Genomic DNA, 15,207 nt, shown 5'->3' with positions numbered 1-15,207 from the left:
CGCGTAAAGCAAAATTATCTACCTTACGCAATTTCATGGCGGAAAAATTTAGCACAAACAAACTATTACCCATCAGGGATTCAAGTTACTCGCACATGATATCATGAAACTTGACACAGGGAAACATTGAAAAAGCAGGAAACAAGTGAATTTCCATTATAATATAACATCAACTACATTATGCACTACTAAAGGGTAGACAAATTTCACCAGGGGAAAAAAAAAAAAAAAAAGAAATCCTAGATCCTAAATTCCATTATTGATACATTAGTAACTGTTTAGGCGCTTTTGGCTGATTTAGGAGATTTTGGCGATTTGGGCTCAGTAGAAGATTTATCAGAGGCAGCAGATTTCTTTGGCAACAGAACAGGGTTGATGTTTGGTAGCACTCCACCACTTGCAATAGTAACCCCTTGAAGCAATTTGCCTAACTCCTCATCATTTCTCACCGCTAGCAGCACATGCCTAGGATTTATCCTGTTCTTCTTGTTATCTCTTGCTGCATTCCCAGCCAACTCAAGCACCTATACATCACCCATAAATCATTCGTAAGAATTCAGTTCGAAAGAGATTGAGATCGAAAACAGCATGCTAGTTAAAGTTTAAAAGAAAAATCAATTGGATTAAAATTTACATGGAAGCGAAACAGATTGGATCGGATATTTACCTCGGCGGCGAGATACTCGAGAACGGCAGCAAGATAGATCGGAGCTCCGGCACCATATCTCTGCGCATATCGGCCCTTTTTGAGAAACCGGCTAATACGACCCACTGGAAATTGAAGCCCAGCTCTAATCGACTTTGAAACAGCCTTCTTTCTGTCTCCTCCTCTTCTTCCTCCTGCACCCTTCTTCTCCTTGGTAGAATCCATTGTTGATCTAAAATTAGGCAAAAAGAGATCTGAATCTTTGATTTGAAATACAAACGGAGCGTTTTAGAGGGAAAGTGAATGTCTTTCGAATTTGAGATTTTGATGGCCGTTTGAGTTGCGTATTTATGGGAGACTTTTGCGATGTTGGCGATCCCCGCGCTTTATGTTTAGGCCGTTGCGATTGCTTTTTGAGGTTTTGATCTGGTGGTTAATAGTTGACAAGCTGGCAATCCTCAGTTTCTCAGTGACGACCTTTAGCACAATTAGTAATTCTTTAAAGACGTGAACCATTGGATTAGCCATGCTGGCAATTCGTCAAGTGTGATTTTGGCCAATGAATTATTTCTTGCCATAATAGCTAAATAATTTTCCTTTTCGTTTGGCAGAATGAAAGTTAAAAATTAAACAAAAAAATCATTAGAATAAATTGTAAATTAGTGGAGTAAAAAATTTGTTGAAAACTGTTGAAATATTGCCAGAATTAAAATCGAAATTGAATTTTTATTAAGGGTTTCGATTTCTCGTTTAAATTAATAGAATAATATAACTGAAAAACTAATTTTTAAATTGAAGCGATCATAGCTTAAATCTAATCATTAATAATATCATATTAATATTTATAAACAGATTATGTCAGCACATCACCATTGAGAATGAGATGTATAAAGTCAACATCCTGAATCCCTGCATAATTAGCTAAAATTATAGCAAGGTACAACATTAGCAGTCCAACATATATACGATAAGGAATTCGTATATAATACATATAAAGGCAATAAACAAAAGAGGTGCTCATGCACATGCACGCTCAATAGCCTATCTTCTAATTTTCTTGCAATTATACATTGAATAAAAAAATCTATTTTTTTTGTTTATTAAAGCATTATAAGCTACTCAGAGTCTCATATTCACCAAATCTACAAACAACTATGAAATGATGAACTGGGAGTCCTAAAGCAGAATGGCTATTTTGACTTGTACAACGGTGTTCTTCAAGATCCAATACGTAAGACAGAAAACAAAAAAAAAAAAAAGAGCTAGTGCAAGTCGAATGATATCAAAATGAATCTTAAATTTAACTTCTAGCTTAGCTACCAAGTTGCTCGAGCAAGAAACCATAGATAAAAACAGATACACCCTGAGAATGCACGAATTTTTTTATACTCTTTTCATACTTCTAGGATACGAATAATATTATAATGGGTATTTACAAACGCCTCAACTCAACACACTCGAAGCTCTTCCTGATGTAATTACTCAATGTTGCAACATTTATCACAAATTCTTATATTTTCCCTAAAAATGTACAAAACGCATTATTAGCAATAATTATCAGCTAGAGTAGAAAACATCTTTAAGTTGGCTTATGGAAAAGTTTCTCCTGGCTTCAAGAAATTGTCCAAATTCAAGAAATTGTGATGTTCGAGCTGAGTCATCTCTCCACCGTTTTCTGGGTCAAACTCACATCGGTAGAAGCTGCAAAATGAAATACGACTTGGATGCATTAGACATTCAGGATATTATACATTGACACTATCAATGCATACACATTAATGTTAGCAGAAAGCAAATATCTCGACCAAATTGTCAGACTCAGGAATTGCCTCCACTGCTGTAATTATAAGAGCCAGGGATATTATGAAGGATAAGAAACCCCCCAAAAAAATAAGTAAAATAAAAATAAAAGGCTTGGTAACTTGAGCTACCATGGTTAAGGTAAACAGACAAAATAACAAGTCAAAAACAGAATAAGGATGCTCTGATATGTCATTACCTTCCATCCATGCCAATAATTACAATTGTGTTCTTCTGGTGGCCAAACGCAACAAGATACTGCAATCCTTCAGTTAATCGAAACTGAGCCACTGACCACTCTGAGCTGAAATACTTCGGCAATACACCTGCAAAAAGCAAGAACCATGGATCAGCTTGATCTCTTAAATAATTCATATCAAGAACTAAGCTTTGTTTTGCAAAATATAATCAAAACTGTGATATCAGTTTTTGGAGTTCAGAGGTTGGCCGTTAATCTCTGTAACAATTCAAACACAGGTTCAACTTCATAACCCCTAGCCAAGGCTTGCTGAGGCAGCACTTTAGCATATAGGTGATAGACTGCGATTCAGTATAATAGCAACAATGAATATAAATAAAATACCTTTCAAAATGGAAAGGGACGAAATGCCCAAACCACCAGACTGATTTGGTTCAGATGCAACATGAGATCTATCATTCGCTAACGTCACCAGTGATCCTGAATCAACCTTGAGGCTGAATACATGGACAGTTCCCTTCTCACTTGAGAGAGCTAACCACTGAGCATTTGAAGAGAATGCAAGACTGTATATTTCAGCTCTATCTGCACCTCTCCTAACCTTATATCATGTCACAACAAATGGTCCAACATCAGCAAATAGCATTGGAAGTTCACATTAACAGGAAACCCATTAGACAGAGCTAAAAAAAGACATGCTTGTATAATTTACCAAAGATGGAATTATCAATGTGCAAGATGCATTCAAATGTGAAACAATTAAAATTCAACCTTAAGATCTAAATTTGTAATTTGCATAATTTATAGCTTCAAAAACTAGAGATTAATGTTTCATCTCAATATAATTCTACTACTAACGCAACAAAAAGTCTATGGCTTTATACTAGATAGAATTAAATTCCTCAAATCTGGAACTATGCATAAGTATTCATGATTGTGTGAATTAAACTCCACTCACATCAAAACAAATATATGCATGCATAGATAAATTCGTATAACAGTAAAATAAATTGCATACCTCCTGCAATAACGATCCATCCAAGGTATTAAAAACCCTAATCAAAGTGCCCTTACTACTGGCAGTAGCCAACAACCTGCCATCTTGAGTCAGAGTCATACAAGCGATCCGCGAATCATGTGCCATAACAAATTTTGTTCTTTTCGACCCGTAATTCTCCACTCTAATTTGCCCCTTTTGAAGGCCAGGGCAAACCAGAACCATTGGCGACGAAGTATTAGATATCTCACACAACCCTTTTGGATTCAAAACCGTCTCGATTTGGTGTATCAACTTCAAGTCTACGAAATTGTACACGAAAATTTTCTGTAGCAATACAACGATTATCTTGTCTCGTCGTAACTTAACGTTTTTTACCTCTGACCGGAATGATAACTCGCCGATACAACGCGATTGATGGTCATCCCAGATCATTACCTTACTCGTTGGGTACATGGGATCAGGTCCACCGCCCACTAAGCAGATGATGTTGCTACGGAAGAGCATGGTCACAAGCCCGATTCCGCCCCGCGAACCTAGGTCGCGACGGAATTGGGGCTTGAACGGGTCGGTGTTGTAGATACAGAACCCATTATCGAGACCCGCAGCGAAGCAGCCGTAGTCTTGATTGAAGGAGAGATGGTAGATAGCTGGGTTTTGTGTCGGCTTATGAAAATCTGATAGAAAGGAGGGAGTGGTAGAGGTAGAGTCATCAGGTTCAGAGTCGGAATCGGACGGGATGTGGTGGGTGGCGGAAGGCTGAGCCATGAAGCAATAAGGGTTTTGGGAGGAGGACACGGTGATCATCCAGGTTGATTTCACAGCAGAGAACTGTTTTAAGAGATAAGTATGTCGGGCTTTATATATGACGGGGACACTTGTCAACGAGATGGATTCTTAACAATTACAGAAAACAAAATTACCAAAATAGGTTTTTCCTGAACATACACAACCTACTTAGTTTTACCATATTCCTAATTGGATTTGACTGTTACTTTAGCGGTAACTGAATTTAATTTTTATCTGGAGTTTGACTTTTGAGACTAAATTATAAAAAGGAAAAATAATTATCCCGTCTTTAAATTTTGGTCTAATTTACACTTAAAAGATCTTTATTTTTAAAAAGTAATTATTAAATTTCTAAATTTTAATTCCGCATGTATCTTGGTCATGTAATCCAAAAGACCTATTTTTAACTATTAAGTTAATGTGTATGTACAAAAATGCCCTGATATGAGCTCTCTTCCCTGTGTCTTCACCGTGACCAAGAACTGCCAGCAAAAATAGGAGAAATATAATTACCTCCATCGCCACCGCACATGAGCTGAACAAACATTTAAAAATCTGCCTAGTCTCGATCCATCATCCTATTTCTATAGGTATTTACCTCGTGCGCCAGATAATCACACACAATAATATTAATCGAACAAATTCGCATATCAAATATAATCACAAACTTAATCTTCACGAAAATAAAGTATCAAGACAACAAGATCATTTATTATATCATCACCAATTCAACCAGATTATCAGAAAAACGATTAATTCTTTTTTCCGTTAATAACAATTTAGATTTGGGATATTTGTTACTAGGTCTTTGCAGCTAAAGGTTAAGGGATTGGAAGAATAAGAAAGAAATTAGAAGAAAGCAACTTATAATAAGCTTAGAAAGTGAAAGAAAGCAGGTGATAATGGCGAGATGGAGACCTTGGAACATAAAATAGCAACGACATTCTGGGTATTGAAGGAGAAGAGATTAGAGGTACCCATGACATGTTATTCACTATTCTGTTGCAACCTACTCCCATAAACACATTTTTCACTTCAATGTCACCATTATCGTTTGTAGACATTATTAATATTTTACAAAGAGGGTGAAAGGAAAAAGAGTTCAGGAGATGGTACTTGAACAAGAAATCAAGCTCAAGGAGGCTCCTTAGTTTACTGTCGTTTGAGAAAGGGAAATAAAGCAAAGGTGGTGAGCTTACAGTAAACCCTTGGGTGTTTATTGGGATTTAATTTTTTTTATCTCTCTTTTAACTCACTTAAATTGTAAAGACTAACGGAAAAAGTGTATTATTTTGAACGGAGGGATTAAGTTATTGACGGAAGTAAAATTTAGAAATCTCATAATTGCTTTTTTAAAATAAAGATCCTCAAATGTTAATTAGGCTAAAACTTAGAGATGCGATTATTTTTTCCCTTATAAAAATTCAGATGTAATTTTATTTTATTTTAGTTAATAAATTATTTTATTTTTCATTTTATTAATTGCAACTTAAATATTAAGACTAAAAATATTTGGATATTTAAATGTTGAATTAGCCCTTATTCCAAAAAAAAAAAAAATGTTGAATTAGCCCTTAAGTTTTTTGAATGTGACGAACTTGCAAGCTTAATACGTTGATACTATATATTTTCTTTTCTTTTTTATATTGATTTGTGTTGTACTAAAATAATTGATTATTACTTTATTTAGTGCAACAATTCAAGTTCACTATTTGATATTATTTTTTTTAAATGCAATATTAAGAAATAGTAGTAAAAATTGAAAAAAAAAACATAATTTAATAATTTTAATTTTTAATACAAAAAAATTACATTTTCTAAAAAATATAATGCTTTTAAATATTGAACATGATACTTGGTATTAAAAAAATATATATAAATATCATTTCTTTATTAATTTACATTCTATTACGAGGGAGGGAAGTTAGAAAAAAATATTATAAATCGATTAATCATACTCAAAGTGTAAAAAAAATATTATAAATCGGTTAATCACACTCAAAGTATAAATATCGAAAAACAAACATAGTTCAAACGTTACATTGATTACAATAAGGCGCGATTAATTTCTAATAAATTTAAAATTTAAGATATTTTTTTTGCTTATTTGGCCAAATATGAAATCGTTGTTACTCTTTTCTTTTGTTAATTTGAAAAAGGTAATATCTCATTGTCCATTGAAAATCCTTGTGCTGTGTTAATGAAATTGCAATGAAGTTTCTTAAACTTATGCATTTTATGGAAAAAAAGCCAAGGGATAAATGCTAAAAAGTAAATATGAAAATTTCTTACCTACAATAGATGGTCCCAAAGGGTAAAACAAAATTAAGTTAAACAAAGGCAGTAAAAAAAAGATCAAGAAAGAGATAAATAAGGGTAATTTTGTTTGACTGTATGCTCATGGTTAATTAACTATCACTATTTGCAAACACTTGTATTTTAGAAGCAGAAAACTCTACTTAATATATATATATATATATATATATATATATATATATATATATATTCTCATTCATATACATACATACATAATTGAGTAAATTCCTGCAATTTCTCTTCTTCTTCTTTCAAAAACATTAAATTAAATAAAAAAATTGAAGAAAAGAGAAAGAAAAAAGAAAAATCAGAAATCGAAGCCATCATCAAAACCAGCATCGTATCCAGCATCATAGGAAGCCATCTCTCCAACATCAGATATCATATCACCAACTAACAATCCACCAAGCAAACCTGCTCCCAATCCCAATGCCATCTTCCCTCCACTGCTTTTCTTCGGCGGCGCCTGCTGCACCATTCCGGGATATCCACCATACCCAGCTGCCGGCGGATAACCTGAATACCCATACCCGGGAGCCGGAGGATACCCACCATAAGCATGCTGTGGAGGCGGTGGGTAACCACCTGGTGCTGGGTAAGGATAAGGATACGGACCCTGCGCCATATTAGGTGGTGCATATCCGCCTGGAGCTGGATAACCAGAACTAGCTCCGGCACCTGGATATCCCGCAGGCGGATATGCCATAACTGGATCATCTACCTTCTTCGCCTTCTCCGTATGTAATGGAGCCTCGAATTTTTCACCAAATTTAAACGAGAAGTTTAAAGTACCTTTGCTTTTTCCTTTTGGTGTCCTGACGCTATAGCTGACAATCTGTTCTTGCTCTGTTTTTCCATCGCCGGATTTCTTATCCAGCAACTCCTTGATGGGGACATGGACTTCACCGATTTCTCTATCGCCTAAGCTCCGATCAGAGACAAGCTTGAATTGGAGAGTAAGGCGGTTGGCTTGGGCCGACGTTTCATGGATAGTGAATTTCATGGGAAAGTTCCATTTAGGATTAGTCCCAGAATCTTTATCGACATGGGTTTTCTGTTTCTGCTTGGAATTGTAAAGATCTCCACGAATGGAAACCTCGGCATAAACATCCATTTTGGAGAACACATTGACATCTTTAATATCCTTGGCTGAGATTACAGTGATCTGTAATGGGCGGCACTCCATTTTGATTTCAAGCAAGAATCAAAGAAGTATAGCAGAAAGAGAAACAGAGAGTTTCTGTATTGATGAATACTTTAAAAGATTTTGATTTTAGTTGAGATTGATATTTTTGCGGAAGAGAAGCGGCCTATATAAAGGAGGACGTTGCTGTTTTGAGGAAAGTGAAAAGGAAGATTCGATGGCTTTGCAACCGCCTATATTGGAAGGTTGGAGATGCCTGAATTCTTTAAAACAACGTTAACGCGTTTTATTTTATATATATATATATATATATATATTTTTTTTTTTCAAAACGCGATAATCTAATAAGAAATCTAATTCTGATTATTTCAAAAAAAAAAAGAAATCATCTAATTTCTGGTGTTAACGGTAATAACTTCTTATTAATTTATAATTATATGCAGATTTATTCTGGAATGGGGTTTGGTTGACAAAGGAAATATGGAAAGTCCAAATCAGAATAAGATTTAGTACCTAACCAATGTTTTATCTATATCCATCCAAATCTATTTTTTTTATTGTTTTGTTTTTTAGTTAATTAATTACTATGTTAATCTCCATTATTAATGCTTAAGTGAGTATAGACCGTGTCTGCAGCGCGTATCTAGAATTAGTACCTTTCGCCCTTTTCTATATAATTATACTATTTCTTTCTCTTTAAGGAATCAGTGTGCCACGTGGGGCGGGCCCACCTTTAAGCAAAACTCAAATACGCACCCACTTGACCCAACGCAGCCCAACCCAACACTATTACTTAAGCCCAATCGCATATTTGGGTGATGAATTGGCCACTAATGTAAAATGGCTTTCCTATAAATAAACAACTTCAACATTCCAAAGCAAGCCTTAAGAGTGCATTTTAACCCATAAAAGCATAGCATAATGATGAACTAAACAAGCAAAAAATGTATGAAAAATTCTCACCACACGCACTTCAGCCACCAAACTACAGAAGTAAAAATAAGTGCGGGAGAAAGAAAGAGAGGCGAAGGGGGGGAGGAAGAATAAAGAACAAAAGAGAGAGAATGGCACTATCTGTATGGATACATTTTGGAGGATCCATCAAGGCAGGCTTTACATAATTTATAGATGATGGATTTCCTCAATCGGCTCTCATTTAACAACACGCGATGCCCGCTTGTGCTCCAAAAACAAAAATATTTATGCAGCTTGTTTCCTTGCATTCAAAATCCCACAAGCAAATTTATGCAGAGCGTTGGACGCGAATTGGCAGGCCGTTTTGTCCTTCTTTAGTAATAGAGTGATAGGCCCATACAACTCAAAGAGGATGGTAAGGCACATAGCCTAACAAGCTCGTCACAGTAGTTACAACATCGTTGCACCTCGTCAAAAGGCTTAGCATCTGCTGTGAAATATCTATTGTAGGTCGAGCCATGGGAATATTCAGATTGTGCATATTTCTGGGTGCTACTTCAATATGATGCGAGTTATTAAGTGGCAATTTTGTATATTGACTAGGAAGGGGAGGAGGAATAGGTGATGGAGGAATAACCTTTTGAAAGTTCTTACTATTAAAATCCATAGCAACAGAAGAAGAAGAAGAAGTAGGTGCACCACCATCTGCAAAACTAGCATTGTTGTTGAAGTTTCTATTACCAACCATCAATTGCTCTCCCCTACTAGTTTCTTCCCCACCCAACATGAATTTTACACGTGCTGTTCCTCTACCACCATTTCCACCCATTACCTGTCCTGCTTCATCACCGGTTGGTTTCTTCAGAATAGACTTGAGCTGTACGGTTGACTGAGGATGAACAGCCTGGTGCAACAGTGGTGGTCTTTCAATTGCTGGATCCTTTACTCGTGGGGCCTCAAGGGTAGTGTCATCTCCTCTGCCCTTGTCAGCTTCAGCTGCTTCTGATGCAGGAGCTCCTACTTCCCGGACACTGTATCTCACATTCAAATTGCCAAATAAGGTATTGTTCACAGCATATTTGTATGCTGCCTGTGCATCAAGTTTGTGCCGGAACACAACACGGCATGTTGATGTCTGCCAAAACACACGGATAGCTGACTGATCTATAGAGCCAAATCGAGCAAACTTTGCCTTTAGCTGAGCTGCAGAAGGAAGGTTTGTCTGAGGAGGGAATTTCATCACCAGCATGGTGGGTTCAACTGCTCTAGGCTGAGATTCCATTTTTCTGGCGGAATCTGATTTAACAGGTTTGGCTGGAGCTGTAGTTGCTGGTTCTTTACCTTCTGTTCGATGTGTTTCCGATGTTCTCATACCTGCCTTCTTTTCAGCAGCTAATGATTTCAACATACTAATTTTTTTCAATTTCCTTGCCGCAATTTCCTCTTGACGATCAGATGGTAACCTCTTTCGTCCACCTCTCATTGGATCATCTGGTCTGACTAAAGATTTTACAGGTTTTGAAGATGTCAAATCTCTGACATTCTCACCAGCAGAATTGCCAGAAACCCCAGCAGAAGATGGAAATTTAGCAGCACGAATTTCATTGGTCTCAGTCTCAGATGGTGGTGACAAAGCCAAGCTTTTTTGATAAAAGTGGGACCGGAACCGCAAAAAGAACTGCATTGTAATTGAAGGACCGTTCCTTTCTGTACCATGATAAGGATTGAGCGCAAGAGCATGCAAATCACTTAACAGATGTGGTAGCTCAAGCTCAATATTTCCCATGCCAACCATTGGCAATGGTCCAACACTACTGAATGGGGCATTACTAGTGCCAACATCTTTCTTCTGCTGGTTTCCCCGATGATCCTCTCTGGAAGCTACATTGATCAGACTAGATTTTCCTGCCACTCCTGCACCAGCTAATCGCTTCTTCGGATGATCAGGGCTTATTTCTGTGCCTGAATCTTTCTTCTTTTTCTTCTTTTTTTCCCTTGTAACAGAGTTCTCAGAGCCCAAATCCCCCAAAGGCCGTTTGAGGACTTTGGCTTTCTTCACTGCAACATCAGCGCTCATTACAACAGCATGCTTTGCATCATATGATGAAAGATTTGAACTGGGACGACCATCCTGAAACTTATCCAAACTGCTGTCTCCTTCAACTCTAGCAGAAATGCTCCCAGTTTGCAGAGAACCTTCAACCAATCTGGACACTTTTGCACTTTCTTCATATCTAATGTCAACGGTGGCCTCACCTTCGTGCTGAAAAGAAGGTGATGCATAGTCTGTTACACCCAGAGGCACCCCCTTTATTGAAATATCAGGCTGAACCCTACCTGTCGAGTCCACCATAACATCTGCCCCCATTTTGTCCTTTGTTTCTTGCTGTACATCCTTCTCCTTATCAAGAGACAATTTTTCATCTAAAACATTACCTTGGGTAGCTTGAGCACCTGGATATCCTAGACCCTGATCCAAGATTACTGCTTCTTTCCCAAATACTTCTTCACTGAAACCTGCAACTTCATTGCTAATAACCTCGGAGTGTCCATTTTTTGCCGAAACAGGTGTGGGAGCCCTTTTCTGCAAAACATAGTCACCAGTTACTATTGCTGAAGAACCTTCCTCATATGCTGCTGGGGCTGAGGAACCTGCCAGTCTTTCACCAAATTGAAGGGTTCTTGAGTCAACTGGCTCATCTCTCCGCTTGAAGAGGTACCTGTCTTTCTTTGAATGATCCTTCACTTTCACAGATTTTTTTGAGCTCTTCCCACTACCCAGAGCCTCGGCTATCACCAGTGGGCCACTCAAAGGAGCTGGAAAAGCAAACAGAAAGAGAATGAGAATGGACAGATTGAAGAGCTATAGCATGAGTTTTAGATAATTAGTGGTTAAAAAAGAAAAAAAAAAAAACCTATAAGGACCTATCCATGAGATATCGGTAATAACTCAAATAAGGGGAGAAGGCACAGTTTTCATCGATGGAAAAAAAAAACAGTACCTATAAACAACTTTAACTGCTGCTAAACATTTTCTTGAGACATTCTATTTCTTATTGAATCTCTGTAGCGTGCCCTACAGTTTATAGATAATAAAATTTCTCTAAATACAGAGTAGTATGTTATTTAAATTTAACTAGCTCCCAAAAAAATCCAATCAAAATAATACTAGTCTCTTAGGTATGATATACTCATTAAAAATTCAAGCTTTTCAAGTTAAATAGAATTATATTATTCATCAATAAAAAGACATTAAAAAAAGCTTTTATGTGAATGATATTTGATTAAAATTTAGTTTTGCAGGCACTGCACAAAATTAATGCCAGTGCATTAAAAATTAAAAAGCAATTCTCCAAGATTTAAAGAGGGAAAATGTAAAATAAAATTTTCTAAGATTGGTTCATAAATGACAAAATTCGAAACCTAAATGTGCACACACGCACATCCAAAATCAAAGAAAGAAAGGCCCAGAGAATCTAGAACACTGTCAACTTCTTATTCCAAATTTCTGTAGGAAATAGAATGCAGGACTATTTGCACGTATATCAATGCATCAGACAATGCATTAGTGAATAAGACTAACACAAGTATTTGTAAAACAATTAAATATTGATCAATGCTAAATGGATGGTGCTGTCATGTGAATACCCATAAGTGATTGCACATGCGACAAAACTCCAGATTTCAACAGAGAAGATACAGTTTTCTTTTCTGCTTTGGGGTTCTTGATACAAAGTATCTTAATTATAAGTTTAAGCAATTCAAATATCATTCCTTATTGTCGCTATAGGGGGAAAATATTTTCCAAAAGTACAGCATTGCTTTAACTCAATAACTCAATATAAAACCCATCTAATTTCTAAGCTGTAATAACAATATTAGAAGAACAAATGCAAATTTGTATAGTGACAATGTCCTCCAAAAAAGTTCCATTAATATAATTCTTTTCAATTTCATTGTCTACAATTGAATCAATCGTGAGTGCAATCAATTTGTTCAGGCACTCCAGCTGACATATGCAAGGATAGCTTCTAACTGCAATGAATACGCGAAATAGATCGTGTATATATTTTACATTAGTTGAAAAGGGTTCTTCTAGAAAGTTTAGTTATATAAAATCTACCTTCCTAAATTCCACTTCCCCTAAGGATGAATAAAATGGAACAAAGTACTCCAAAAAATAATATGGTCATTTGTCTCTTAAACTTTCATTACAGCTTTCACATCTCACAAAATAAATACCTCCATTATAACAGATGCTTCTAACCTTCACCACATCCACATGCAAACATAAACCAAGATAAACTTAAGCTACCCATGATGAGAAAAAGTGAAAGTCCAGCACTTAAAAATCAAAACAAGCTGTAATTAGGTAACAAGTACAATCATCAATAATGTGAATACTGAGGGGGAGAAAAGAAAATCCACAAGGTTGCATGTTAGATATACTGCACAAGTACAGAAATTGAATCTTTAATTACTAAACATTTTGAATTCACAAATCACAAAATGTTCAATACTTAAAAGTAAAAAAACACAAGAAAACAAGCAAAACTATGAAAAATTGAGCTTTAGAAAAATGGCAATAATTAGGATAAGGGGAAAATAACAATACCCCGAGTTGGAGCTTTAACTGGCTGATCTGATGCATTAGCAGAATCGCTAGCAGGTCGCTTTGGCTGCACTCCAAATGCTTGTGCATATGTCTCATCAAACTCCTCAAACAATGCCTTGCGAAAGGCAAAAACTGTAGCTTTATTCTTAATAAATTCAATAGTACTCCGATCACATCCTTGTGGCCCCAAAGCCAACTGCTTCACAAACGCAAGAGTCTCACCTGGCCGAAATGCATCCTGAGCTTTCCGAATTTGATCTACTGAATAAACCCCTGGCTCAAAATCTGGGACATCAACCTCAAAATACCCTGGAACATTAGTTGGCCTAAAATTATACTTGTTCCTACACCTACAAGCCACACCAAGCCCACACCTTCTGCTTGCTTCATCCACAGCCTCCTCGACAGCTTTGACAAAATTCCTTGAATTTGTTTGCTGGGATTTTTCAGCTAGATGGGGATCAAAAGGAATAAGCTCCGCTGGGTCGAACCATCCATAACTGCTATCCCCAAAGAATGCAACTAACACATAACCCTCCCTCCTTGTGCGCCGCACAGAAGATGATGCAAAGGCCTCATTGAAAATATGCCCTGGCCACCACGGGTGTGATTTCACCTTCCCCCACACCATATCGCCAACTTCAAACCCATAAGTTAAAGCCCTAGATGTTCCCACCAGTGCCCCATGCTTCTCATTTGCAACAAAATCATCGAACTCAGACAATAGGGAAGTATAAACCTCTACTTTTGTATCCCGACTAGGTACAGCATATTCTATCTGATCATTTTTAGATTCAAATTCATCTTGCTGAGATTCAAATCGATCATTTTGTAGGTCGAATTGAACGAAGCTTGGGTTATTCTCGTTTCTCACATCATAAACCCTAGAATCCTCTCCCATTTCGCTATCTACATCACTCTCCTCACCAACTCCGGCCATAGCTTTAACCTCTTTGGCAGATCCATTAGTCTCTAAAACCCTAACTTTATCCTCATTCTCGGGAGATCTTGAACCACGCTCAACGCCAGAAACCCTGGCTTTCTCTTCTTCAGGGCTGTCGACACCATCACCCGATACCCTAGCTTCTCCTCTGTTCTGTTCGATTGCATTCGCTTTTGTATCTAATTCACTATCATTTTTTACGATAGAAATCATTGCAAGAGCTAGAGCTAATTCGAAACCCTAGAAAAATATTATTTTAAAGGCTCGAACGTAGTTTAAGCATACCTTTCTTTCCCCGTCCTGCAAAGCGATTGGGGTGGTTTGTTTCATAAGGAAGTGCTAGAAATGGAGGGGTTTTTGAGAGACGAAAATGTTGTGTGAGAGAGAGATAATGAAGTGTTTGGATGGAAAGAAAATCTGGGGAGTGTGATTTTCTCAGGGTTTCGAGATTAAAAAGAGTTAAAAATTTTCTCGTTCAGGTTTTCATTCGATGCGTGATGGTGCAAGGCAAGTGATTGAGACAACTAATGATATGATGCCACGGCATTAGTTTTTGAACCTTTTATGTTTCAGTCAAAAAATTTCCTTCATTGTTTTTTTTTAACTTAAAAAAAAAAAATGACTGTTAGGTGTGTTAGTCACTGTCACCGCTCAAGTACATCCATAAAGCACACCAATCCCCAAGCACTAATGGGAGACGTTACGGTCTTCAGTCCACGATAGTAGAGCCGAGACAGGGCATACCAATCCCCGAGCACTGATGGGAGACGTTGCGGTCTTCAGTCCACGATAGTAGAGTCGAGACAAATCACAAAATAAATCGTAATTTGATCAATGTCTTTA

The 15,207-nt window shown here is 36.9% G+C and overlaps 4 protein-coding genes across 4 annotated transcripts; all 4 read right to left on the bottom strand.

Annotated features, from left to right (window-relative positions):
* Positions 1–126: 126 nt before the first annotated feature.
* HTA7 (histone H2A 7) lies at positions 127–980 on the bottom strand. Its single transcript, XM_012233634.3, has 2 exons — positions 668–980; positions 127–524 (listed from the first exon to the last, which is right to left on the bottom strand). The coding sequence occupies exons 1-2, from the start codon at positions 869–871 to the stop codon at positions 279–281; spliced, it is 450 nt and encodes a 149-aa protein (XP_012089024.1). The 5' UTR covers positions 872–980; the 3' UTR covers positions 127–278.
* Positions 981–2,641: 1,661 nt separating this feature from the next.
* Positions 2,642–4,492, bottom strand: LOC105647515 (autophagy-related protein 18a). The gene is made up of 3 exons (XM_012233635.4): positions 3,664–4,492; positions 3,030–3,246; positions 2,642–2,772 (listed from the first exon to the last, which is right to left on the bottom strand). Exons 1-3 carry the CDS (start codon positions 4,447–4,449, stop codon positions 2,642–2,644), a joined length of 1,134 nt encoding a protein of 377 aa, XP_012089025.2. The 5' UTR covers positions 4,450–4,492.
* A 2,471-nt stretch (positions 4,493–6,963) lies between these two features.
* On the bottom strand, positions 6,964–8,108 carry LOC105647516 (C2 domain-containing protein). The gene has a single exon (XM_012233636.4). The coding sequence runs from the start codon at positions 7,931–7,933 to the stop codon at positions 7,055–7,057; it is 879 nt and encodes a 292-aa protein (XP_012089026.1). The 5' UTR covers positions 7,934–8,108; the 3' UTR covers positions 6,964–7,054.
* A 654-nt stretch (positions 8,109–8,762) lies between these two features.
* LOC105647517 (PWWP domain-containing protein 1) lies at positions 8,763–14,805 on the bottom strand. Its single transcript, XM_012233637.4, has 2 exons — positions 13,422–14,805; positions 8,763–11,623 (listed from the first exon to the last, which is right to left on the bottom strand). The coding sequence occupies exons 1-2, from the start codon at positions 14,575–14,577 to the stop codon at positions 9,210–9,212; spliced, it is 3,570 nt and encodes a 1,189-aa protein (XP_012089027.1). The 5' UTR covers positions 14,578–14,805; the 3' UTR covers positions 8,763–9,209.
* Positions 14,806–15,207: the final 402 nt, after the last annotated feature.

Source organism: Jatropha curcas, chromosome 2 (genome assembly GCF_041381405.1).
Source record: "Jatropha curcas cultivar XTBG-Jc1 chromosome 2, XTBG_Jcur_1.0, whole genome shotgun sequence".
Classification (NCBI taxonomy): domain Eukaryota; kingdom Viridiplantae; phylum Streptophyta; class Magnoliopsida; order Malpighiales; family Euphorbiaceae; genus Jatropha; species Jatropha curcas.
The sequence above is the reverse complement of the archived record's forward strand: the minus strand, read 5'-3'. Positions and strand labels throughout refer to the sequence as shown.

Excerpts from the sequence above, each read along its gene's own strand:
- HTA7 (XM_012233634.3), bottom strand. The coding sequence starts at position 871 with ATGGATTCTACCAAGGAGAAGAAGGGTGCAGGAGGAAGAAGAGGAGGA. Across the intron at positions 525-667 it reads TCGAGTATCTCGCCGCCGAG|GTGCTTGAGTTGGCTGGGAA; the intron begins GTAAATATCCGA and ends GGTGATGTATAG.
- LOC105647515 (XM_012233635.4), bottom strand. The coding sequence starts at position 4,449 with ATGATCACCGTGTCCTCCTCCCAAAACCCTTATTGCTTCATGGCTCAG. Across the intron at positions 3,247-3,663 it reads ATGGATCGTTATTGCAGGAG|GTTAGGAGAGGTGCAGATAG; the intron begins GTATGCAATTTA and ends ACATGATATAAG. Across the intron at positions 2,773-3,029 it reads GTCCCTTTCCATTTTGAAAG|GTGTATTGCCGAAGTATTTC; the intron begins GTATTTTATTTA and ends TGCTTTTTGCAG.
- LOC105647516 (XM_012233636.4), bottom strand. The coding sequence starts at position 7,933 with ATGGAGTGCCGCCCATTACAGATCACTGTAATCTCAGCCAAGGATATT.
- LOC105647517 (XM_012233637.4), bottom strand. The coding sequence starts at position 14,577 with ATGATTTCTATCGTAAAAAATGATAGTGAATTAGATACAAAAGCGAAT. Across the intron at positions 11,624-13,421 it reads AGTTAAAGCTCCAACTCGGG|CTCCTTTGAGTGGCCCACTG; the intron begins GTATTGTTATTT and ends TTGCTTTTCCAG.